This window comes from Hevea brasiliensis, chromosome 3 (assembly GCF_030052815.1).
Source record: "Hevea brasiliensis isolate MT/VB/25A 57/8 chromosome 3, ASM3005281v1, whole genome shotgun sequence".
NCBI lineage: Eukaryota > Viridiplantae > Streptophyta > Magnoliopsida > Malpighiales > Euphorbiaceae > Hevea > Hevea brasiliensis.
Window position 1 is genome coordinate 105,025,919 of NC_079495.1, and position 27,785 is coordinate 105,053,703.

The following is a 27,785-nucleotide window of genomic DNA, read 5'->3' on the forward strand; positions in this document are numbered from 1 at the left end:
TAAACTTGTGCTAAATTGCTGATATTGAAATCTACTTGATAGCACATATTTAATTTTGTGTCTTGTGTAAATTTTGTGAAATGCAACTTGAATGAGGATCAATTTTGATATTTAGGACTGATGTGAGCTTTATTAAAGTGCAAAAATAGTGTTTGTTAAGTTTCACCTGTTAGTGTATATATAGTTTTTATAGTTTATTAGAATTTGTATTTTTTGTTTAAGTTATTATTTATGTTACTGTTCATGTTGCTTGAAAAGTCAATTTCTATGTCTTTTCTGCAATTTTTGAATGCTTGGAACTTGTCTCAAATGCTACTAAAAATGTGCTTTGGGTATAAGCTTAGGAATAAGACCATTTCATTAAGTTTGCAAAGGGTAATCACAATTTGTGCCTAATTTGAGCTAATTACCACATGCTTGTATTATGCTTGATAAGTTTATGAGAGATGATGAGCTTAAATTCTTCAATTTTAGGGTGTTAATGTGCATTTGGTAATTATTGAGGGTCATGATAGCATTCCATAGTATTTGGACTGTTTTTGGTAAGTAAAATCACAATTTTTCTCAAAACTTGCCGAAATTTGCTGATGATGTTGCTTACCCTAAGTTGTACCCTATGCAAATTCTGCTTAACCCTAAGCAAATTTGTGTTTGACCCTAAGCAACACCAGAATTGTTAGTTGAGCAATTGCTGCATGCTTTTCCTAAGCTATACCCTATGCAAATTTTGCTTAACCCTAAGCAAATTTGTGCTTGACCCTAAGCAACACCAGAATCGTTAGTTCAGCAATTGCTGCATGCTTACCCTAAGTTGTACCCTATGCAAATCTTGCTTAACCCTAAGCAAATTTGTGCAGACCCTAAGCATTACCCAGAATCTTTAATTTTAGCAATTGCTACATGCTTAACCTAAGCAACTACCCTATGCAAGTCATGCTTAACCTAAAGTAATTTTGAGCTTACTCCAGCAAAATGCCTTGTGCCACTAGTAGAGCCACCAGCAGCAAGCTGGACAACAGTAAAGCCTTGACAGCAGAGCTTGAACAGTAGCAATAGCTTAGTACTAGTTTTAGTTTTTCAATTCAGTATTAGTTTTTGTTTTAGGTTTATTTTGTAATATGTTTATTTTAATCTTCAAACTTTAGTAATAGTTGCAATACTTTGGTAATTAGTTTTTATGATTATATTTGCATTCATTTCCTTTAGTTTAGTTTATTTCATTTTATCTTCTGATATGGATATAGTTATTCTATGAATGCTTTTTTGTTTAATTCTTGATTTAACTGTTAGATCTTATTTCATTACACTTTTTCATCTTCTTGCACATTATTTTTATACTTTATCTTTTATTTAGTCCTAATTTTATTGATATTGATGAGTTGCACTATTTACTTTGAGCTGCATATGTTTAACATCATTTTGAGGTAACAGCTTACCCTTCTACTATTTATGCTTATGGTATGTTGCCAATGCTTATGCTTTTACTTACCCTACGCAACAGGTTAAGCAACATCTTAAGCAGTGTAAATTCATACATTTGGGATATTTTTTCACATTTTTCTCTCTAAAGCTTCAATGTTAATAGCATTTTGAGCTAATTTTGGAATTCTTGAGCTTATATTGATTTAATCCCCAATTGTATATATTTCATAAATTGATTAGTTCACACAACTTTGCCCATATTTGCATTCATTTTAGACATTGAGGACAATGTTTCATTTGAGTTTAGGGGTGAGGACAAAATTTTTGCAAAATTTTTAAAATTTTCTTTAAAATTTTCATTCATTCATTTATTGCATTTCATTCATTCATATATAGATAATCCATACACTTATACATATACCACACACATGTCTATACTCATGCACATACATTTGCATATAGTTTTCATATGGATTACACTTAGTTTTAATTTGATTTATGCATTCATTTTAGGATCATGCATATCATAAAAATAATTTTTTACCTTGTCCTTAGAGGATTGAAGAATTGCTTTGAAGAGCTATTGAGCTTACTTTTAGAAGGGTTTGATGGATTGAAAGTTCTGGATAGGTGCAAGGTTATTAGATCCTTGCCTTAGTTTATATCTTCTTAGCCAACGGTCACCCAATCAATTGCATTGAGTTTGAGTGCTTAGAGAAAACTCTAGGGTAAAAAGTAGCTAATTAATGTCTCACCAATCCTAGAACAATCCTTCTAAACCTTTCAAGGCGAAATCATAGCATGCACTTGAAAAAAAGAAATGATCTAGGCATTCTTTGAATTTTAAACCCATATTTTAGCCTTAGCCAACCTCACTTTAAAATTTTCCTTTGGAACCAATTTGAGCCTCCATTTATCCCTCTTATTTCTTTGGAACCCACATTAATGCCTAGCCATAAACCCAAACACTTACCTACCCTCCATGAGGATAATTCTTTGAGTGATAGATACACTTAAAAAATAATAATAAAAAAATAATAATAAAAATAAAAAAAATATAAAAATAAAAAGAAAAAGAAAAAGAAATATAATAATTAGTTGGGAGAAGTGACTAAAGTAAAAAGGCTAGCAAATTCAATTATGGTATGTAAAGTAATTCACTACCCAAGTACATAAAGAAATGAGTTTGGGGGTGAATTGACAGGGACAATTGTAATTCAAAGTCAATGTTATTTATGTAGTCCTTCCAAAAGCTTCAAAATTATATGCTAGCATTGGTGAATAGTTGTAAAGTTCCTTCTCCCATTTGATTATTAAAAAAAAAAAGAAAAAAAAAGAAAAAAAAAATTGTGTGTCTTGATCTTTTAATAATTTGATTATTCTCATATTTTGTTACCTCTATCCTTTCCTTGTTAGCCACATTATCACCCCCTTAGCCCCAATACAACCCTTGAAAGTCCTTTTGATCTTTTGATGGTGTTTTGCTACATTAGTGGATATTGGAATAGGAGAATTGCCTATGGACTGGGATATCATTAATCAATTCATTTACTTCCATCATTATTTGAGACACTTTAGTTTATGGATTACTCTATAGTCTATTTAGGCATGATTATTCTTTGTGATTGATTGGTTTGAGCTTGATGATATGGATAATTGACCCAAGGCTAAGAGCGGTGATAACTTTGGTAAGGATTGAATTCTTTGCACCTTGAAAGTGAGTATATGGTTTGTTGGTGGCTAAAAGTAAGCTTGAGAGTTTGGATAAGTAATTTTCATAAATTTAAGGTAAGGTACCCCAAATTATATTAATTGTTTTTAATTTGCTTGAGGACAAGCAAATGTTTGAGTTTAGGGGAATTTGTTACACTCATTTCATATAGGCATTTTAGGGTAGTTTTGCATTAATTTTGCTCTTATATTTTAGTATATTTTATGTTTTTAGCTTTATTTTAGCTTATTTATTAACTTTAGTTACTTTATATTTGATTTTTGTAATTTTTTTTATTTTTAATAGGTTTTTGTGGGAAATTAAGGGTCAATAAGTGCATTAGAAAGTGATTTGAAGCAATTTGGAGCTCCTTGAGCATGGAGGAAAGTTAAAGAAATTAAGCCTTGAAAGATCAAGTTAGCCGAAATTTGCTTGAGACTTTGCTTATGATGTTGCTTAGAGTATGTCATATTGCTTAACCTTAAGCCTGGTCAAGCCACAAGTCAAGCACGGCTTAAATCCTACACATTCAAGCTTTCATCCTAAAACCTGTCGAGAATTGCTTAAGATCCTGCTTGAGATCCTACTTAGAGTAAGTAGCAGTGCTTAAGGTGCAACACAAGTCAAGTTGGAAGTCAAGCATGAGCAGAAAAACCCATTTTATTCTAAGCCTACCAAGATTTCTTTGAGGTGCAGCAACCTTAAGCAGACAGTGCAACCAGAGGCTGAAATTTTCTGAAGAAGCTTCTTAGGGTTAAGCAGTGCCCTAAGCAGACTGCCTAGAACGTGAATAATGCTGCTGACTTAGATAATTTTATACCTCATTTTCTATCCACTCCTTGGCTCTTATCTATTTTTAGGGCAACCTTTGGGACCATATAAAAGCATCATTTTCTAACTTTTGCCACGGGAGAAAACATTAAGAAACAAAAGGAAAGAGAAAAATTAAAAATATAGAGAGGAGGAGGACGCCATAAATTCTGAGGGAGGAGCTACTGCAACCATCTTTGGGAGCTCCAGAAATCAGAGTTTTGGGTTCTTCTGTAACACCCCTATTTGCATAGCCTGGTATATTTCACTATTCCGGTGATCGGTGTCGGTCTGAAAAATTAAGGGGATTAGAACCACATCTAAGATAACTAGATAAGCCCTAAACACAAATAATTAGTAATTGTTAATTAGTTAAGTATAAATAAGAAAAACAGAACACAAAAAGTTAAATGAGCCGAGAGTCACAGCGATGGGTGACCTTCTCGAGAAGGACTGCGAAGTCGATTTAAACTCAAATTTCGAACTGTAAAATGTGACGCCGCGGTCCTTAGGACTATTGCGAACACAGTGGAAAAGAGAAAATCACGAAAAAGAATTGTTAAGCCAGTCAAATAATTAGGTTAGGGATCCAGAAGAATCCAGAAGAAATATTAAATTATTTGCAAACCGGGTCGAACTGGAGAAGGGCAATTTGATCAATTGACCCCGAGAGCTGACTCCTGACCTAACTGTCAAATAAAATCAGAGAAAAGAAAATTTCGGAATCGGGAATTAAATTAAAGAACTAATGAAAAAATAAATAGAAAAAAAAAAGAAAGAAAAAGGTGAAAGGTGAATGACATCATGCATGACCTCATACATGATGCAATAACTATTATAATTAATAAATTTATTCAAATTAAATTGTGGTCTTCCATAAAGGATAAAATTCATAAAAGTAAAAAAAAAAAAAAAAGAGAGATTCATCTTCATCCTTAGCCGTCCCTTACTCTCTAACCTCTCCCTCTCCACAAACTCCACTAAAGCTCATTTTTTGAGCTTGAATATTTTAAAATCCCACCATAGGAAAGTAAGCCACCATAGTTAAAACTTGTTTGGGCAACTAGAAAACAAAGTGCAAGGGAAAGATAGAAAAGAAAACTTGAAAGAAAGGAAGAAGAAAATTATGCAATTCAAGATTAGTGAGTTCACCTTAAATTTTTAGTTTAATTAAAGTATTTATAGCATGAAGAACTTAGGAATATACTTAAAATGAAATAAAAATAATTGTTGGAGGACTAAATGTAAATTCAGCCAGCAGTAAGTTAAGGTTTAAAATGAGTAAATTTGATGTATTTGAAGGTTTGTTTAAGTTGAATGATGTATGTAAGTTATGGATAGGTGATTGGAATGTATTAGTTTTGAAGTGTATGAAAATTAGGGTTTGGCACCTAGGGTTTTGGGAGGAAAAATGTGAGAATTTGTTAAATGAGGTGTTTGACCTTGTTGGAGCTGAAAAATGGTTCTTTGTGACCAATTGAGGTATGGTAGAAGTGTTAGAATTAGGCTCAAATTCGGATTGATTAGGGCCATTATGCAGGCAGCAGGACTAAGGTCCATTTCAGGGACCAAAACTAAAAATTTACTAACCCAATTGGTGTAAAGCCAATTGGGAATGAAACTAGACACAAAATGACACATTGTTCATTTAGGAATCATGCCCAAAAAGTGACTAAAACCTAGTGAACAAATTGGCCAAATCCGGATTAGGCAATCTAACCTGTACAAAAATGACCAAATAAACAGTGTTAGTTCATTTGGCCATAACTTGGGCTAGGTAAGTCTAAATGATCTGAAATTTTACCAGTAGAAAGCTGAGATATAGACCTAAAATTTCATAGAGAACACAAACCCAAATTATACCTTTAACCAAGTCATTTAGCCACCCAAATTTGGTGACTTAAAACTGCCAGAACCAGTTTTGGTGCCCAGAAATCTGGGTTAGGCCAATCCGGCAACCATGATTCAAATGGCTATAACTTGAGCTACAAAACTCCAATTGGAGTGATTCAAAAAGGAGAATAAATTTGAGACAATAAGGAACAATTTCTATGAAGAAAGCTTAGCCAAATTCTAATACCAACATGACCAATGGAATAGTGCAACATAGGACACCAAAACTGAAAATTTGCAAATTTGCCTAAAAGACTTAAGTTTTGAGAAAACAACCAAAACTAACAAAATTGGTGACCAAAATGTGGTATGTGAGTATAGTTGAAATTTCCATACCTATTATGCCTTAGAAAGTCAACAAATTGACTTGAATAGTGTAGTGAATAGTAACCCAAAAACACAAATTTTAAAGGACATCAAGTTTAGCATATTAAAGCTAGGTATAAGTGAATTTAAATTTATTTTTGGATTTATAATGAGTTATGATACTAAAACACTATGAAACTGTGTGTTTCAGTGGAAAGGAATACTGGAAAAGAACTCGAGGTGTCGAGTCAAGGCCAAGAGGCGACTCATATAAGGTTTGTGCACAATATAGAATTTCTGTAAATTTTCTTCTGCACATCATTTTGAATGAATTGAAATATTGAATTGTGATATCATTGTCTTGAAATGTTTATTATGCATTTAATTTTAATTGTTGAAAGTTTAATTGTATATATTTGAAATGGCATCAAATGTTTAGTAAATTGTTAAGATAGTTTTGAAACCACAGTGTCATGACCATATATTTGAATACCTCACTAGCATGACTAGTGGGGGAAATCAGTTTCGAATTTTGATTCCTTCTCTGGCTGAAGTGTTGAGGTGTGTGCCAGTAGAAGAAGAAAAAGAATGGGTTCCCATATAATTGAGCTAGCTAGCCTTGTGATGTGACTTCTCCTTAGCCTCTGGCTATTGAGATGATAATTGTTTTGAATGGCATGATATAACTATGTGTTTTTATGAAATTTATTTTGAGACTTTTGAAAGGAAATTGTTTGGATTAAAATTTTATAAGTCATGTTTTGAATGTATTGCTCATGTTCAATTTAAATTTTGAATAAATATGATTTAAATTCCGCACAAAGATTATTTTAGTATGTTGTGCACCACTGAGTCCTAGTACTCAGCGATGGCTGTTATTGTTGTCGCAAATATTGAGACTAGAGGAGCAGCATAGTGAGCTGCTGAGGATTGAGGAGCTACCTACTTTGAAGTCTATCGGGTATATTTTATATCCTGATTGTAAAAATTATTTTGATGTATGTAAATATATATAACTATATGGACATGTAAAATTGGTTATGAGCAGTTGTATAAAGTTCTATAAAGTTGTATAGAGTTGTATAAAGCTTGTACTAAATTTTGGTTTGAATTTTTCCTAATGTAAATTTTTGGAATGATGTATATAAATTGTTTTATCTTTAATGAAATATGAATGAAAATATTTTGTTTTAATTTGAATGAAATTAATTAGTAGTATTTTGATGATGTTGAAGTTTGGAATTTGAGAAATGATGTTGAAATTGGTTGGGATGGATGTTGAATTGATGAAGTTGTTGAGATAAATCATTGGAAGTGTTTTTTACAGGTATTTGAAGAACTGTTTTGTCAAAATGCAGACGGCACTCTGTCGAAATTTTTATAAAATTTGTGAAAAAATAAAATGGGATAAAAATCTTAACTAGTTTTCAAACTCTAATTAAATGTTTTAATACCTATTAGAAAATGCTCACCACTTATAAAAAGTAATAAAATTGTTTTTAAAATCCCTTGTAGGGTACTTAATGAGTTATCGATAGGTGAAGTTCGGTAGTTCATTAGGTATTCTACGAAATCATGTTATGCCTTACAAAGGGGTAAGGTGTGACATCTTCTACCCGGATTTTTCTATTTTTAGTCCTCTTATCATGTTTTTTTTTTTTTTTTTACTTTTCCATCTATCTTTCTTGTAAACACCAATATGAGTGAGTAAACTCTTTGGATTTCAGAGTTGAAAAATATGTTTTAGATTAATTTTTGGATTTAGACTGGGTATTTCTATATTTTATATAAATATGAGTTTTGATTCCTTCTTTGTATGCTTGTTTTACTTGTCTAATATTGGTACCCATTGGGTATTATGAATATTTGATTGAAGGACCGAAAGGTGAAAGTCATTAATAGATAATTAAGGATTAGAACTTAAAATTACCTAGATTTAGAAATAAACTAGGATTTTAAGAAGAATTAATGATTGGTTACAAAACTTAATGGGTTTTAAAGTAGTCAAATAACATACGAAAGTAGGTTTGGTTATTTTAGAATGCACTTTGCTTTGTTTGAAAAAGATATCAAAGGAATTTGGCACACCAACAGCATAATAGCAATCACACTTTGCCTGCCAGCACCTACTGCTGCCCCTGTAAAATAATATCTTTATGCTTAGTAGCAAGGATAATCATAATAAAACTCCGCACATCTTATGGATATTTTAATTAGATTTAAGCCCAAAGACCCTGAATTACATGCCTGAAAAAATTGGCTGAATGCTGTTGAGTAGAACGGAGAAAGCAAGAGGGAGAGAAAGGCTTGACACATATTCTGCTATTGCCTTTTTACTGGTAAACAAGTGAGCAATTTTCTGGCCAAACAACAAACACATAATGCAGAGGAAAACTCCAATGCAAAATGAAGTTGTCAAGTTCACTTTAATGGAGAATTTTGCAGCTTTGGCATCTTCTTTTCCCAATTCGTTTGAAACCCGCACACTACATCAATATATTCATTAAGCGTAAGTTCCAAAAGAACTCAATGTCTATATAGCAATTCAATTAGAGATAGACACAGTAGCGACCATGAAGCCTGCATACGACATTCCATCCCAAGTCGTGATATGGAAGTCGCAGAGACATTTCGATGAAGCAAAAATCAAAACAACAAGTGATCAAGATTTTGATTATTTAAAAAAAATTCTAATTATTCAAAAAAAAATTCTGATTATTCATGAGCTTACGGATGGAGAAAGCAGATATTGCGGTTTGGCATTTTTCATATATCCAAAGTAAGACTAAAGCTGCAGTGTACCATAGGCGTAAGGTATTCAAATAACACAAAAAATAGGATTGTTACAAGTTCATATTTATTAACACATAAATACTTTAAAGACAGAAAATAAGAGCATTGATGGACATACCAAAGCATCAAGCCTGAAGATAATGAGAGCTTTAATATAGGGACTAAATCAGAGAAGGCAGCTAGAGTGAAACCTCTCCATGTTTTAGGACACCTGCCACCAAAAATATACGCAAAGTCTCCTATTACAACCAACCAATTTGATATAATCATTGCACCCATAGCACCAGGGATCCCCAGGTTTAGTTTGATGTGCAAGATCGATGACAAGAGCAGGTGAAGCGCAAATGTGATAGCAGAAAGACACCCAACAATTGTGTTCTTGAGCTGAGCTTGCAAGAACTTCTCCATGGTGAAGTTAAATATCAAAGAGTAGATAGATGGTGTCACACCTTACCCTTCTGTAAGGCATAACATGATCCCGTAGAATACCTAATGAACTACCGAACTTCACCTATCGATAACTCATTAAGTACCCTACAAGGGATTTTAAAATCATTTTCTTACTTTTTAGAAGTGGTGAGCATTTTCTAATAGGTATTAAAACATTTTTTTTTTAGTTTGAAAACTAGTTAAAATTTTTGTCCCTTTTTATTTTTCTGCAAATTTTAGAAAAATTTTGGCAGAGTGCTGTCTGTATTTTGATAAAACAATTCTTCAAATACCTGAAAAAACACTTCTAATGATTTATCTCATCAACTCAACAACTTAAACATCCACCACAACAAATTTCAACATCATTTCTCAAATTTCAAAATTCAAAATTCAAATCAATAATTTCCAATTCAACATCATCCAAAATAATACTAAGTAACTTTATTCAAATTAAAACAAAATAATTTCATTCCCAATTTCATTAAAGTTAAAGTAATTTACATTCAGCAATCCAAAATTTACATTAGAAAAATCTAAACTAATATTATTACAAATTTTATACAACTGCTCATGATCTGTTCTATATGTACATACATTTACATACATCAAAATAATTATTACAATCAAGGTATAAAATATACCTGATAGAACTTCAGGGAAGGTGGCTCTACAATCCTCAGCAGCTCACTCTGCTGCTCCTCTAGTCTCTATATTTGCGACAGCAATAACAGCCATCGCTGAGTGCTATGACTTAGTGGTGCACAACATACTAAAATAACCTTTATGCAGAATTTAAATCATACTTGTTCAAAAACTAAACTGAATATGAGAAATAAATACAAAACATGATTTATAAGCTTTTAATCCAAACAATTTCATTTCGAAAGTCTCAAAACAAATTTCATCAAAACACACAGTTATATCATGCCATTCGAAACAATAATCATCTCAATAGCCAGAGGCTTATGAGAAGTCACATAATAAGGCTAGCTAGCTCAAATATATGGATATCCATTCAATTTCTTCTTCTACTGGTACACACCTCAACACTTCAACTAGAGAAGGAATCAAAATTCGAAACTAATTTCCCCCACTAGTCATGCTAGTGAGGTATTCAAATATATGGTCATGACACTGTGGTTTCAAAACTATCTTAGCAATTTACTAAACATTTAATGCCATTTCAAATATATACAAGTAAACTTTCAACAATCTATGTCAAAAGCATAATACACATTTCATGCACTTTGTAAATGAATTTTAAAGAATATTGATGTTGTGCACAAACCTTAAGCGAGTCGCCTCTTGGCCTTGACTCGATGCCTCGGGTTCTTTCCTGATATTCTTTTCAACTGAAAAACACAATTTCACAGTGTTTCAGTATCATAATTTATCATAAATCCAAAAATAAATTCAAATATAATTATATCTAGCTTTAATATGCTAAACTTGACGTTCTTTAAAATTTTTATTTCGGAGTTACTATTTACGACACTATTCGAGTCAATTTGTTGACTTTCTAATGCTTAATAGGTATGGAAATTCTAATTTCACCCACATACCACATTTTGGTTACCTAATTTGTTAGTTTTGGTTGTTTTCTCAAATCTTAAGTCTTTTAGGCAAAATTTCAAAATTTCAATTTTAATGTCATGTTTTGCACTATTCCATTGGTCATGTTGCTGTTAGAATTTGAGTAAGTTTTCTTCATAGAAATTGTTCCTTATTGTCTTAACTTTATTTTCCTTTTTGAATCACTCCATTTGGAGTTTTGTAGCCCAAGTTATAGCCATTTGAACATGGCTAGCTAGATTGGTCTAACCCAGATTTTCTGGGCACCTAATTTAGTTCTAGCAGTTTTGGGTCACTAATTTTGGGTGGCTAAATGACTTGGTTAAGGGCAGAATTTGGGTTTGTGTTCTTCATGAAAGTTGTAGTACTGTGTCATACCTTTCTACTGGTAAAATTTTCGGTCATTTGGACCTTTTTAGCCCAAGTTATGGCCAAATAAACAAACACTATTCATTTAGTTATTTTTGTACAAGGTAGTGTGCCCAATTCTGAAATTGGCCAATTTGTTCACTATGTTAACACTTTCTAGGCATGATTCCTAAATGAAAAATGTGTCATTTTGTGTCTAGTTTCATTCCCAATTGGCCTCACACCAATTGGGTTGGTAAATTTTCAGTTTTGGTCTCTGAAAGGGACTTAGGTCATGCTGCCTGCAATTTGACCATAACCAATCTGAATTTCAATTTGGTTCCAACATTTCCTACACACCACAATTGGTCATACATGACCATTTTTCAACTTAGGTAAGGTCAGCCACATCAGTTGGCTAATTCTCACATTTTTCCTCCGAAAACCCTAGGTCAAGAACCCTAATTTTCTACATTCCTCAATTCATGCAATTTAAACATACAAATCACCTATACAACATTAATTCACCAAGATTTCATATTTAACCTAACTAAACACCATCAAGCTCTAGGGTACCATGGCTGCTGAAATTTCAGTTTGATAATTCATACATATTTCTTCAAGTTTTCTCATACCATTTCCACTCAATCCAACTCAATTCAAAAGCTAAAGGACTAACTTAAGGTTAATTGACACTTACCTTAAGTGAGCAGAATTTATATCTCCAATTTTTCAACCTTTGCTTGATTTCTTTACTCCCAATCTACTTTTCAAAGCTCAAACACAAGTTTTAACTAAGGAATTTACAATTTTTATGGCTGAATTTAGGGTTTCTTCAAGCTCAAAATGAGCTTTAATGGAGTTTGGAGTGAGAGAGCTTTGGGAGAGAGAGAGGCCGGCTGGTTGGGATAAGGGAAGAAGATGATACTAATTTTTTTTCTTTTCTTTTATGTATTTTTAAGTCTTAATTAATACTCAATTATCCTATAGTTTCAATTTTTAATTATTAAGTTGATTGCATCATGCATGATGTCATGCATGATGTAAGTAACCTTTTTCAATTTTTATCTTTTTCCTCTTTTTTTTTTTTAAATTTTTCCTTAGTTCTTTAATGTAATTCTTAATCCCGAAATTTTCTTTTCTCCAATTTTATTGGACAGTTAGGTCAGGAGTCAGCTCTAGGGGTGAATTGACCAAATTGCCCCTCGCCAGTTCGACTCGGTTTGCAAGTAATTTAATATTTCTTCCGGATCCCTGACCTAATTATTTGACCTACTTAACAAATTTTTTTGTGATTTTCTCTTTTCTACTGTGTTCGCAATAGTTCTAAGGACCGTGACGTCACATTTTATGGTTCCAAATTTGAGTTTAAATTGACCTCGCAGTCCTTCCCGAGAAGGTCACCCATCGTTGTGACTCTCAGCTCATTTAACTTCTTGTGTTCTGTTTTTCTTATTTATACTTAACTATTTGACAATTACTAATTATTTGTGTTTAGGGCTTAACTAGGTGTCTTAGACGTGGTTCTACTTCTCTTAATTGTCCGGACCGACACCGGTCACCGGAACAGTTAAATATACCAGGCTATGCAAATAGGGGTGTTACAGATGAAATGAACCAAAGGGAGATATTTCCAGCTTTTCTAGCTATATCTTCTTCCTGACCAAGTAGTCTGAAGATTTGAGATGAGAAGATGAAGACAGGAAGGAGGACTGTTGCTGTAGAAATATTAATGATCCATGATCGCTGCAAGTAGATGCCCATCATGTGATATTGTTTTGCTCCAAATGCTTGCCCGCACAGGGTCTCTGTTGCACTTGACGTGCCTAGCTATATACAAACATAGATAAAGAAATGAGATACTAATCATAGTGATTATTGTATAATTGAGAATTTAATACGTAGAGATTAGAAAAGAATTCAATCTCACCACTATTCCTTGTACAAACCGTACGGTGATGATCTGAACAAGTGCAAAAGCTGCAAGTTCTACTTCTCCAATGTGTCCAATGAATCCCTGTGTTACTACAAGCATTCCAAACTGAGTAATCTTTGTCAACATGGAAGGAAATGCAATCCTCCATATTTTCTTTGATTCTGCCCAAACCCTTTCTTTCAATTCTTTATTACTCTCTTTTTCTTGTGAATTTGAGGGTTTTACTTCTTCCATTATTTCCATGAATAATACATCAATTCTAAGTCCTGTATCAATGCTTGCTTATGAATGAAGCTTAATCACACAGTATAGTAGTATTCAAAAATGTAGTTTAACTCAAATAAATAACTGTACGGCAAATATATGCATAAAAAATTTGAAGCTAGCTAGTGGCTTAAAAGAATTTTGAGCATATTTGGTTAAGTTCTTGTGTTTCTTTCCTTCTCTCTGGTTTACTACTTTAAAAACAAATTAAGTTTGTTATTTATAAAAAAAGAAAAATGATTTCTATGTTGACATTTATTCTTTGCTTCAATTTATCATGTGAAGAAAAATTCATATATTAAGTGTTTTTATTGATGCATATCTTTTCAATCCACGATAAAAATTTATATAAAGTGTGTTAATTTCACTAAGCAAAATAGAAAAGAAAATGCTAAAAATGAAAACAAACTAACTAATTGAGTTTTTTTTTTTTTAATTGCAATCAAGTGGTTTTACATATTAGTTTTTTAAATTTTTCTTTAGTTTTTTAAATTTTTCTTACTTAAACTCGATTCATAATGAATTCAATGAATTCAAAATACAAGATATATGATGAGTTTCATATGTTTATATTTTAGATTATAATTAATCGAGTTTAGACAAAATCAACCTAATTTTTTGAGTTTAACTTTTTTCATTTTGTGAAAAATAGACTATTTATATTAGGAAAGGAATTTAAAAAAAAAATGAAAATTCTTATGATGGAGAATCAAACTGGAAAAATGAACTCAACCAAGTGCCATTAAAGTGGAGCGTTTGTTGTTGATATAAGCCTTTAAATTTGTACTTAGTAAAATTTAGACAGACAATTAGTTCTAAAAGTTTTACTTTAGCTTTACATTTTCGTTAAATTCAAAGAGTACACGCTAATTCATCTACGTGTTGCAGCTGCCCCTGTTGCTATTACTAGAATAATGGAACCCTTCAGCTTTTTATTGCACGTACCCATGTCATCATGTCCTCAAGGCAAGGGTTTTTTATGTTGATTTGAATCAATCACATCATTATTATTTTTTCTCTTTAAATTTATTTGGAGGGGGAAATAAATGGCTTCATTTGAGCTTGAATTTTCGTTTGGAATAAATAGCAATTTTATTAAACAGCTTCTATATAGAGTTAATTAATATATATTTCATAGCTGATAAATAATTTATTAATTATAAGCTGCAATTTGATAGATTTATTAAACAAGTTAATTTAACATTTTAAAAATTTATTAGTTATCGGCTATATATAACGATTGAATTAAACACCAAAGAATGATCTAGTAATCGAGATGGTGACCTTAATTAAGCATCAAGCTATTATAGTCCTTCTTGAAGTTTGCAATTGATGTGTAGCGTGAGATTTATTTTGAAAGGATGAAAGCTAAAGTCGCTAGAAGTGACAAAACAGTCAAGTAAGATCAGGTTCTGATTATTTTGAACTCTAATTTATTTTGAGTGTCACGACAATTTTTTTAATAAAATTCAAGTATAAAATGGTGTTTTTGAACTTTTAATGCAGTAAGTCTGTAATTATAAAGTTCCTCATATGATTAACGGTTCATTTTCTATATAAATCTATATCTCCAAATTTATTATCTTTGGTTTTGATTTTAAGAATATTAATGGTTTTTTAACCAATGAGAGTATTAAGGGTTTTTTAACCAATGAGAGTATTAAGAGAATTTATCCTTAATTTCTTGAATTGAATGGGTGCTTCCGCAATTAGAGAATCGGCACTCTGCGAAAGTTACATCATCAGTGTGTATGACCGGCGACAGTGATGTTAAACTTGTGATCAAATTTTTGAGTGTGTTTAGTAATTTGAATGATTCAGAGAACAATAATTAATCATAATTTATTTTTTTATAATAAATTATTTATAAATAAAATTTTATCAAATTACTTTGAATTTTGTAATATTCTTTTTCCATATAATTTATTTAATAACATAATTATAATCTATCTCTACCTACCTATAATAATATAATATAAATTAATATTAATTAATTAATATATATAAATATGAATGAAGAAATAAAATTATGAGGGGACAAAAATATACTTGAAGAAGGAAGGCGTGACACAGAACAAATCAACTAAAGCGTGCGCTATTTGCAGGGAAAATTCCTCCATCCACACGCAGTTCCGTATATAGTTTGGAGAAGATGACGTATGAAACAGAACTAAAGAGGCACTATATATTAGAATTACAAACTGAGAAGAAAAAGAAGCTGCCATCAAAATCTATCCTGCACTATCCGCCAGGTTAATTATGTATTAGATTTTTTAAATGAATTGCTTGTTGATCAAATGTTGGACTAAATCATAAATAATACGCTGGATATAGCAAAAATTTTTGCAACTCTATACGCTCAAGGAATTGTGTCAATTGTTTTTTGATTAGCCAAGAATGAAGGTGAAGAGAGAAAGAATAACAAACTAGCCTAAATATACTACATAAAGTCCTGCAGGATGACCAACTTCACATGACTCATGCAACGCAATGGCAAATTGCCAATAAACTTTCACGAGTCATGCGAGAGCAATTTCATGACATGTATTGTGTCTCTTACCTCTTTTTGTTTTTCCATCCCTATCACTTGGCAACTGCATGCACTACAAGATAATTTTTCTTTGAAACAAGTTTCCAACTTAACTTACAGTATCCTTCCAAAAACTGGGAGATATATATGTTGTTTACACAAATATATATATGTATATATATATATATATATGCATACATCCATCATTCAATTTAACTATACACTAATTTATGCTTTTCTTAATTTAGTTATTAGATATAACTGATAATTAATTGTAGCTGATATATAGTTTAAGTGTTTAGTAAAATTATATCTAGTTATTACTATTGACATGTAAAATAATGAATAAATGTACATATAATACTATTTACTTTATTATTGAAATAGACATATAATTATTAATTTATTATATTAATATATATATAAGAATTAAAAAAATATACATATATTTTTTATTGTAATACAAATGCCACTGGTTTTGCCATTATTAAAAGAAGAAGAAGAATAAGAATAACAGCAAAAAAAAAAAAATAATAATAATAATTTCATAGTTAACAAGTGCTTCTAATTGTTCACTATCCTATCATAAGTTAATGAGTATGTATTCATGCCACCATTAGAGGTGTTGAATTGATGATAAAAATATTTTCAAATGTTGATTTAATTTTATTTATTTGAATTTTATTGTATGTGTTATTTAAATATAAATTTTATAAAACTTATGAACTAGCGTCAAGAATCCATAAATATTATAATTCCATAAGAAGCGGTTCATGTGTCCTAATAGTGGTTTACCAAATGATTTTGTGCATATAAAGTAATAACGTTCACATATATTAGATTAGGTAAGAGTAGTTGGGAATTGGACAAATCATAATTAACCACGAGGGTTCAATAATTAATTAGAATAGTTGCTCAGCAAATAACTTCTTAAATCTAAAAATCAACAAAGCTGAAGCGCATGTACATCATTTTCTTTACCAAACAAACATGTTTATAGTCTCCTTCATGTTGTTATAAGCGGGATTTACTTCATTTATTTAAAAATATATTAAATCTTGCTAAGCAATTGTGTCAAGTGTCAATTTTTTTAATGTGCATAAAATCTTCCTTTAGACTTTTCTCTTTGTTTTTTTTTTTTTTAAAAAAAAAATCTTGGTGGAGGGAGGGGAGGCAGTCTTTATCGTAAAGTACTAAATGGAAGAAATTGATCTATAGACCGGATTGTGATTCGTAATATCATAGCAGCTACGGAAAAAGTAGAGAATGGAAGAGAGGCTGCTTGGATCAGAAGAAAAAGATATCAATGATTTGAAAGGGAGGATTTTGGTAGATAACAAGAAAATATGGAAGGTTGGATTTCCTGCTATGCTAGCAAGAGTAACACAATTTGGAATGTTTGTGGTAACACAAGCTTTCATCGGACATGTTGGGAAACTACAACTTGCAGGTTATGCACTCATCCAAATCATCACTATTCAATTTGCAAATGGGATATTGGTAAAAAGACTTCTCTTTTAAATTTCTTATCTTGCAGCTTTTTCCTATTTTTACCTTTCCAAGAACATGACATCTGATTCATTAAAATATATCTTTACATGATATTTTATTCCCATGATGCATTTATGTAGCTAGGAATGTCAAGTGCCACTGAGACTCTTTGTGGGCAAGCATTTGGAGCAAGACAATATCACATGATGGGTATCTACTTGCAAAGATCATGTATCATCAATCTTATTACTGCAACAATATTGCTTCCTGTCTTCATATTCTCAGGGAAAATTTTCAGGCCATTGGGTGAGGAAGAAGAAATTGCTAATACTGCTGAATATTTCTCTCTGTGGTTCATTCCTATGCTCTACTTCTTTTCCTTGGCTTTTACCATCCAAAAGTACTTGCAAACTCAGCTCAAGAACATGATTGTTGGGTGGCTTTCTGCTGCCTCATTTGTACTTCATGTGCTATTGTCATGGATTTTTGTGAGCAAGCTGAACTGGGGAGTTCCCGGAGCTATGAGTGCTATGAATATTTCAAGTTGGTTGGTCGTAATTGGAGAGCTTGTTTATGTCTTTGGTGGCTGGTGTCCTGATACTTGGAGAGGATTCACTTTAGCTGCCTTCACTAATCTAATTCCTGTAATAAAGCTCTCAATTTCCTCAGGTTTGATGATTTGGTAAGTTCATTTCCTTCTCCACTCTATGGTTTAGTTAACGGATGGCTTGTAATTGAATAATTAATAGTCGGCAAATTATACTGATTTCATTTGCAATTTATCAAACATGTGGAGCCTCACCTAATTTATACGTGGGTGCACCATAATCTTGAGTTGAGGCGAGAATCTCCTAATGTTACATTGAATTTCACGCTCCCCAAGCACTATTAATTGTGCAACTTCAAAATAACTCTGTTTCGCTTTTGTTAGCATAATTATAGCAATTAGCATAATTACAATTAACATGATTATAGGAGATTTGTGTAGCATAATTATAGCAATTAGCATGATTATAGGAGATTTGTGTAGCATAATTATAGCAATTATTATTCTTGTCCAAATTAGTTCATATTCTCATGTATAAATAGATGTAATATCTCTCAGAATGACACATTACACAGACAAATACACAATCCTTTTCTTCATTACTTGTATTCTTTCTTCTAACATGGTATCGAGTAGTAAAGCTTTTATTTATAGTTCGGGGTCTCTCTTCTCTCTTACAACATGTTCTGTTCATTTTATTTCGTTATTATACCAAAGAGTTTGTTTCCAAATCCGATCCAGTGATTGTGATGTGCTCAATATTAGTCCAACTACACTGCCTCGTTGAATCGCACCAATTGTTGATCAGTACACTGCACGCATTCGCTCCTAGCACTACTCTTCGCCGTTCGCCCGGTTTACGCCTCTGTTGAATCGCACGATTGTTGATCCAGCACTGCTCGCATACGCTCTAGCACTACTCTTCGTCGTTCGCCCGGTTTACTCGCCTCGTTGAATACGCACGATTGTTGATCGATGTGCTCGCATTCGCTCCTAGCACTACTCTTCGTCATTTTACCGCCCAGTTTACCGCCTCGTTGAATCTGCACCAATTGTTGATCCAGCACTGCGCCGCATTCGCTCCTAGCACTACTCTTCGCCGTTCTACCGTCGGCTTTGATTCCTGTCTCCTCTATCAACCAAACCGCTGATATATTCACCAAAACGCATCCTCCCGCTCGCTTTCAGGATCTCTTAAGCAAACTCAAGTTGGCACATGCGCTACCACCTTGAGTTTGAGGGGGGGTGTTAGCATAATTATAGCAATTAGCATAATTACAGCAATTAACATGATTATAGGAGATTTATGTAGTATAATTACAACAATTAGCATGATTATAGGAGATTTGTATAGCATAATTATAGCAATTATTATTCTTGTCCAAATTAGTTCATATTCTCGTGTATAAATAGATGTAATATCTCTATAAATGACACACAGACAAATACACAGACAAATACACAATCCTTTTCTTCATTACTTGTATTCTTTCTTCGTTAGAAGAAAGAATACAAGTAATGAAGAAAAGGATTAACGAAGAAAGAATACAAGTAATGAAGAAAAGGATTGTGTATTTGTCTGTGTATTTGTCTGTGTGCTATTTACAGAGATATTACATCTATTTATACATGAGAATATGAACAAATTTGAACAAGAATAATAATTGCTATAATTATGTTACACAAATCTCCTATAATCATGTTAATTGCTGTAATTATGCTACACAAATCTCCTATAATTATGTTAATTGTTGTAATTATGCTAATTGCTATAATTATGCTAACACCCCCCCCTCAAACTCAAGGTGGTAGCGCATGTGCCAACTTGAGTTTGCTTAAGAGATCCTGAAAGCGAGCGGGAGGATGCGTTTTGGTGAATATATCAGCGGTTTGGCTGATAGAGGAGACAGGAATCAAACTGGACGGGTAGAACGACGAAGAGTAGTGCTAGGAGCAGATGCAGGCGCAGGTACTGGATCAACAATTGGTGCAGATTCAACAGAGGCAGGTAAACTGGACGGGTAAAACGACGAAGAGTAGTGCTAGGAGCAGATGCAGGCACAGGTACTGGATCAACAACTGGTGCAGATTCAACAGAGGCAGGTAAACTAGGCGGGAACGACGAAGAGTAGTGCTAGGAGCAGATGCATGTGTAATCGATCAACAATCGTGCATTCAACAGAGGCAGGTAAACTGGACGGGAACGACGAAGAGTAGTGCTAGGAGCAGATGCAGGCACAGGTACTGGATCAACAATTGGTGCAGATTCAACAGAGGCAGGTGTAGTTGGACTAATATTGAGCACATCACAATCACCTGGATCAGGATTTGGAAACAGCTCTTTGGTATAATAACAGAAATAAAAGAATGAATCAGAACATGTTGTAGAGAGAGAAGAGAGACCCCAGAAACTATAAATAAAAGCTTTACGGCTCTGATACCATGTTAGAAGAAAGAATACAAGTAATGAAGAAAAGGATTGTGTATTTGTCTGTGTGCTATTTACAGAGATATTACAACTATTTATACATGAGAATATGAACTAATTTGGACAAGAATAATAATTGCTGTAATTATGCTACACAAATCTCCTATAATTATGTTAATTGCTGTAATTATGCTAATTGCTATAATTATGCTAACAGTTTCTACTCCTTAAATGCAAGTTCTCTCTCTGATATTGCATTTTTCTTTTACTCATGGCTTTACCTTGCCAGCTTAGAGTTATGGTACGATGCTGCTTTAGTCCTCTTCGCAGGATACATGAAAAATGCGACAACTCAAGTATCTGCCCTGTCCATTTGGTAAGATTATAACAAGTAATTTCTTAATTAATTTAGGATTTTGCCTATCCAAAGCGTTCTAGCTAAATGAATTTTATCAAAATGAACATGCAGCCTTAATATCATATCTTGGGAATTTATGCTATGTATTGGATTCCTAACTTCCTCCAGGTACAGATTTCACTATGCTGATGAACTTAATTATATATATATATATATATATATATATATATATATATATATATATATATATATTAAGCTAATGATGGTTTCCTTCCCTCCTGTTAGTGTGAGAGTTTCAAATGAACTGGGAAGAGGAGATGCTAAAGCTGTAAAATTTTCTGTTAAAGTCGTCTTCTTCACTTCACTGTGCATTGGAGTCTTATTTTTTATAGTATGTTTAGCATTTAATAGACAAATTGCTAAACTGTTCATCAATGAACAAGAAGTCATTCAAGCTGTGTCCAATCTCTCTCTCCTACTTGCTTTCTCAGTTCTGCTCAATAGCTTTCAGGCAGTACTTACAGGTGTGTATATATATATGTTGAAAACACTTAGATTTATTATTTGGTTGAAGCATATACTCTTTAATCACTAACATGTAAATAAATTTTTGAATTCAGGAGTGGCAGTAGGTGCTGGTAGGCAAAGCATGGTTGCATGCATTAACATCAGCAGCTATTACATTGTTGGGGTGCCAATCGGACTTATTCTTGGATATGTGGCTCATCTGCAAACTAAGGTAAGAAATTTTATTTTCTTGCAAGATTGATGATGAGTTTGAATGGTAATTGTTGAAGAGATTTCTTGTTATTCATTTTGCAGGGTATATGGATTGGGATGATAATTGGAGTTGTAATGCAAGTTATGGTACTTGGCTACATTACGTTAAGAACCAATTGGGATGAAGAGGTAAAAAATTTAAAATTTGAAATACACGATTTCAATTGGGAAAATAATTTTATAAAATTAAAAACATAAAATTTAAAATGTTTTGATAAAAATTTACCCTGTGAAATTAATATACTATCAAGAAAAAAATAATTACAATGTAATGTCTCACTCAACTGTATAATTTTATCTACTTTGATCCACTTAAATCTTATAAATTTATCTCTGAGGCCTTATCATTTTTTTATATATATAATTTTTTTTTTCCTTTAACTCCTTAATTAAATTTTAACTCTAATTTTTAATACTATTTGGACTTGAAATCAACAAATTTCCACATCCAAGTTAAATATAATTAAATCTTATAACACGCAAAAGTTAATTTCTGCTTGGATACTTGCATTGCAATCTTAATATGGATATGACATATTCCTCCAACTCGCATATTACTAGCCAATGTACCTTTCAATTTTTATAAATTTCTCATACTAAACTTCTCACCTTTTATGATCACAAGATTACTAAAGCTAACTTTCATGACTCAACTATAAATGAAACGTCAACAATCCAAGGAATCTGATTCACCAAAAGAAATCAAGTTTCTTTTGAATTTAGAAATATACCTTGGTTCATTATATATGTTTCCATCATTGCAATTTAATCTTTAAAACGCCAATACATGTCTTCAATGTCCATCTTCTCGTCATTGGCTAGTTTCATCGACTATTTTTCCTTCTTTTTAATCACATTAAACTACTTATTTTTTGAGCAACTATGGAGTGAGAAAGTGAAATCTATCAACCACATATCTTATAATAGATATTTTGTCTTTTTCCTTGTCTTCATCTAGTACATCAACATTTAGAATTTTACCATCATTAATACGAAATTACCAATCTTATTTTTGTCACGACTTTTCTTGAATTGTTTGTATTTTACAAGCTCTTCCTCCATCTTCTTGCATTAATATTGGATTTGTTCCTTCTAATGACAATAATAACATTCCTTATCTATATAATTTACTTGGGGTCTCAAGCTCTGATTTACTATTTCTTCTAGAATTATTTTCATTTTGATTACTTCTGTCACAACTAGAACTAGGAAGAAAAGTTATACCTTTGTTACTATTACTAGGTTGCTTAAACTTCTCATCATCCAAAATCAATGCGGTAACATCTTTCAACTTTAATGTCTCTTTACCAATTATTAATGTTTTATTTTCATTCTATTTAAAATAAAATCACACTTTTGGACATAGTCTGGTATTTTTATAAATATTTACATTTATTTATTCTTTGTTATTAAAATTTATGTAATTATTATTATTTTTTAAAGAAAAATTAATAATATTATTTTTACTTATATTACTTCTTAATTCGATTTTATGTTAATTTCTAATAGGATTTCCATCTAATTTATCTTATTTCCTTTGATTTTATTTATATATTATTTTACTTTATTTAATAATATTCAAACTTTAATATATATATATATATATATATATATTATCTTTCATTCTTACATTAGCAAAATAATATATTTATATTAAATTATTATTTAGCACATTTTGTATTAAAATTATTTATATATTAAATTAAAATTTAAAAATTTTTATGACACAAATTAAAATTAAGAAACATGTGCTACATCTATCTAAGTTGAGTGACGGTAAATAAAATTTGATCATAAGTTAACTTATAAATTAATTTGACCATAAGTTAACTTATAAATTAGTCATAACAAATTATATGGATTTTAATAGTACTCAAATATAAAGTTCAGATATTTTTATGATGATACATCTATCTAAATTGAGAGATTATATATGAATGATATTAACTCATGAATGCCTCTATTGTTTTTCATTCACTGCCATTATATTAATTGAAAAAGAAAAACTTCATTGATGTAGGTGCAAAAGGCATCCAATCGTCTTGATCGTTGGTTCTTAAGACCTTCCGAAGAATCAAGTACTGAAAATTGCATACGAGAAAGATTGAACGGCTAATTACTATTATGGAGTCTTAATTTTAAATTAATTACATTTTGTATCGACTTTCTTGGTGAATTAAAATTTTCCTTCTCATATTTCCCAAGATTGCTTTATTCAAAATAACTTAAAATAATCTAAATCCAAATGATTCGACTCGTTATCACCTCTAACAAACATTTTCATAGAATTTGATTGGATGTGAAAACCTTCTGATGCACCTTGGAGGTTAAATTCAACTATCAATAATAACATAAATTCCATGATTTCTCTTTGCCCCGTCTCGTTCGTTAATGTACTTGGTGAAGGTATTTGTGAAGTAGATTATTTAGCCAAGCAAGGTTTATCGAGAGCCTCTAACTTCATTGCTTTTATATAAGTGGCTTGCTAGGTTGTTATGACTGTATACTTGTTATGTACCTTGGGATATTTGGTTTGTTGTTATTGTTTAGGCTAACACCATGATTGTGTGTGTGTGTGTGTGTATATATATATATACCTAAAAAAATTTATTCTATTTTAGTTATAAGCCCCCAAAAATAGTTTACATTATTTTATCATGACATATGATGTGAAACCCCTCAAAAAATATAAAAATTATTGTGAAATTCACGCACACAAATTAAAAAAACTATAAAATTGCATTGGATTTTTTACATTTTTCTTATCATCATCAACGTTCATAATATCACATTCAAAATATCATTATCAATGGCAATTGCAACCATTTCTTCTTTTCCGTGACTTTTTTAAAACTATTTAAACATTACAAGATCTTCCTTCATCTTCTGATATGTATATTAAATGTGACTTTTCTTATGACAGTAATAGCATTCCTTATTTTCAAAGTTTATTTATGATCTCGAGTTCGATATACTATTTCTTATTGAATTAATTCCATATGGATTGCTTTTACCACAATTAAAACTTGCAATAAAAGTTTTAGCATCATTGCTTCTCCTGATGTTAGGGTTATCACCAACCTTTTGTAAGACTATGGAAAAGAGGTTAAAAGCAAGAGGATTCATCATCTATCTTCACATTAACACTAGCCAATTAGATAATTAATTTGTTAAAACTGTTCAGTATGTTCCTCTATTCTAAATAAGTATAACTTTTTCAAGTATAAATAATTTATGAGTAAATTTGACGTGCACAAGCTTTTTTACTTTTTTTCACAAAATAATTGAATAAGTCTCTTTGAAAACATTATACTTTATATTAGGGGCCAATCTAGCTCACGAGTTCAAATCATAATGAAATTGGTATCATAGAACAAAATTTAAGTGGATTAGCATTAGATTTTAGGAAAAAGTATAAAGAAAAATATTATATGATTTCACGCTTCGATACATAGAGACCATGGTTTGATTTTTGTCAATTTGATATCCTATATTTTTTTTCTATTAGTAAATATAGTCCAAATAGTTAAGCATTATTAAATGATGCCTATGTATAAATAATTTTTTATCGAATTACTTTGAATTTTATAATTTAATTTTGTGAAGTTATTTTTATATTTTTTTCTTTTTCATATAATTTATTTAATAACATGATATTTAATATATATCTATTTATTTATAATAATATAATATAAATTAATATTAATTAATATAAATAAAGATTAAATGAAATTATGAAGGGATAAAAATGTACTTAGCCTTCAACGAGGAAGGCGTCACAGAGAACAAATCAACTGAAGACATAATCAACTAAAGCCTACGCTAAATATATTTTATGAAATGCAAATACACAAAAAGTGTGGTAGATGAAGTGATGATGTTAAAAATGTATTAATTAAAAGTTGTTATCATGACAAATCATGAAAATTAAAATAAAATAAATTGTGCCATTATTTTATAAAACTTTCTATAAAATGTTTTTGGAAAATTCAATTATGAATATGAAAATATGTAATGGTGATGGATCCGTGTTGATCTGAATTTAATTTTATGATTTTCAGTTGAGTTATATTAATTATAAATTAAAAATTATATAAATAAATATATCTCGATTTAGATTCAATTATAAAAATGAGCAAACTATAGAAATTCGAACCGACCCTGACTAAAGACAAAGAAGAAGAGGGATAAAAAAAAAAGAAAAAAAAAAGCCCAATAATAGAGTTTTGAGCTCAAGTTATATTATTAACACTCCCTTCTCTGCTTTAGCAAGCAGCTCCCACCCTCAAAATCCCAGGTGAGAAAGAGAAGTAAAAAATGGTTCAGAGACTGACATATCGGAAACGGCACAGTAATGCCGCCAAATCGAACCAGCACCGGGTCGTCAAAACCCCTGGAAGAAAATTGGTGTACCAGACCACAAAGAACAGAGCTAGTGGTCCGAAGTGCCCTGTTACTGGCAAGAGGATTCAAGGGATTCCACACTTGACACCTGCTGAATATAAGAGGTCAAGATTGGCACGAAACAGGAGAACTGTGAACCAGGCTTATGGTGGAGTGATCATATTTACTTCATTGCCGCAATGCGTCTTCTGTGTTTCTTCCTATAAAGCCCATAAACAATTCAAAGGAGAAAACAAGGAGAAAATCATTGTCTGGCAAACCTAGTGGTGGCAGTGGCAAAGCCAACAGGGATAGGGAAGCTGGGCCACTAAACCAGCCACAAAATGATCATCCATTTGAGAGAAATGGTGTTGCACAACAAACCAATCAACCTCGTGTTGACATCCCAACATCAACATCAAGTGCAGAAGACAACCTTGAGACCAAGAGGGTTTAACCGATCCTACGAGTTATACTGTGGAAATATCAGATTCTATGACTGGTCCAAAAGACAGTTCCACTGATTCTGAAACTAGTGTTTGCAATGGAGACAAGCAAGCTGATTCTAGCAGTCTATTTCGAAAAGATGGCACTGACATTGAGTTTACATTGAAGTGCACACTGAATTCTCAACTTGAAGATGAAACCACATCTGAGTGTTTTGAACAATTGCAAGAGGTTAATGTCAATTCTATTACAGAAAAGGATCAACCAAACTTTTGCGACCAGAAAGTTGTTGACGAAGCTGAAACAGAGGGAGATGGTGCAACAGCAGGGGAGAGCAGGAAATTGGCAATGCCTAGTCTAAGTTGCACAGGATACTTCCCTTGATGATAAAAGCTCACCATCACCTATAAATAAACCTTATGAAGAATCAGAATGCTGTTTACAGAAACCAGAAAGCCCTGATGTGTACACAGAAGGAACTCATATGGAATACTTATCATCTGAAAGTAATGATATCCTTCCATTTAAAGGTGAAATTGGAGCAAAACCAGATAAGGATAATTGCTCCATGCCAACGGAGAAAGATGATGCTTGTGGGATGAAGGTGCAACACCAAGTGAAATTCAATTGCTTAATACACTTGCTGCAATGCATGGTGATGAAACCAAAAGCGAGTGGGAGAATCCTGGTCAGCAAAGAGCAGATGCTCTAGAGTCTTTGCTTGAGCTATGTGCTCGGCTACTTAAACAGGACAAAATCGACGAGCTTGCTGGTGTGTTAAAGCCATTTGGGGAAGAAGTGGTCTCATCTAGAGAAACAGCATTTTGGTTAACAAAAAGTCTCATGTCGCAACATAAATTTAATGAGGGGACCTAAACTTGAGGTGATTGCGGCTAATTTATTATTACATTGAGAATATGCATGTATAAATTGTGTTGACATAAAAAGTGTTTCTTGGAGAGTGTTGTTTGATTGATGGGCATAACTTATAGACATATTTTACTGATTGTTTTAATTAGCTTTGATGAGAATAAACTTCCCTTTCTTTTTGGGACTTTATATTGCAAGACTAGCACTTAATCATTGGATTATTGTTCCTATGGGCTCTATAATAAATCTTATGCAGACGCTTTAATCATGGTGTGGTAGCATGATGTTTGGTTTTGCTGCATTAAAACTTGCACAATGTTCACCCTTGTGAGTTAAACCATGCACCAAATTCAGAGCCACAAACACTTTTCAACATTTCCATTTCTGTAGTAATAGTAGGTAAAGGCATGATTCACAAAAGAAGGAAAATGGACTTCTGCTCTGATAAGAACAGCGAAATGGGG

General features: G+C 31.9%; 2 protein-coding genes and 1 pseudogene across 2 annotated transcripts; 2 read left to right on the top strand and 1 right to left on the bottom strand.

Annotated features, from left to right (window-relative positions):
- Nucleotides 1–8,173: 8,173 nt before the first annotated feature.
- LOC131178437 (protein DETOXIFICATION 24-like) lies at nt 8,174–13,674 on the bottom strand. Its single transcript, XM_058143394.1, has 7 exons — nt 13,218–13,674; nt 12,900–13,117; nt 9,054–9,377; nt 8,871–8,956; nt 8,704–8,758; nt 8,390–8,628; nt 8,174–8,280 (listed from the first exon to the last, which is right to left on the bottom strand). The coding sequence occupies exons 1-7, from the start codon at nt 13,464–13,466 to the stop codon at nt 8,174–8,176; spliced, it is 1,278 nt and encodes a 425-aa protein (XP_057999377.1). The 5' UTR covers nt 13,467–13,674.
- Nucleotides 13,675–17,142: 3,468 nt separating this feature from the next.
- On the top strand, nt 17,143–23,825 carry LOC110654206 (protein DETOXIFICATION 24-like). The gene is made up of 8 exons (XM_058144405.1): nt 17,143–17,517; nt 17,649–18,190; nt 20,773–20,859; nt 20,953–21,009; nt 21,127–21,365; nt 21,462–21,580; nt 21,664–21,750; nt 23,642–23,825. The coding sequence occupies exons 1-8, from the start codon at nt 17,284–17,286 to the stop codon at nt 23,735–23,737; spliced, it is 1,461 nt and encodes a 486-aa protein (XP_058000388.1). The 5' UTR covers nt 17,143–17,283; the 3' UTR covers nt 23,738–23,825.
- Nucleotides 23,826–25,938: 2,113 nt separating this feature from the next.
- LOC131178438 (serine/threonine-protein kinase Nek7-like) lies at nt 25,939–27,510 on the top strand (annotated as a pseudogene).
- The last annotated feature ends 275 nt before the right edge of the window (nt 27,511–27,785 follow it).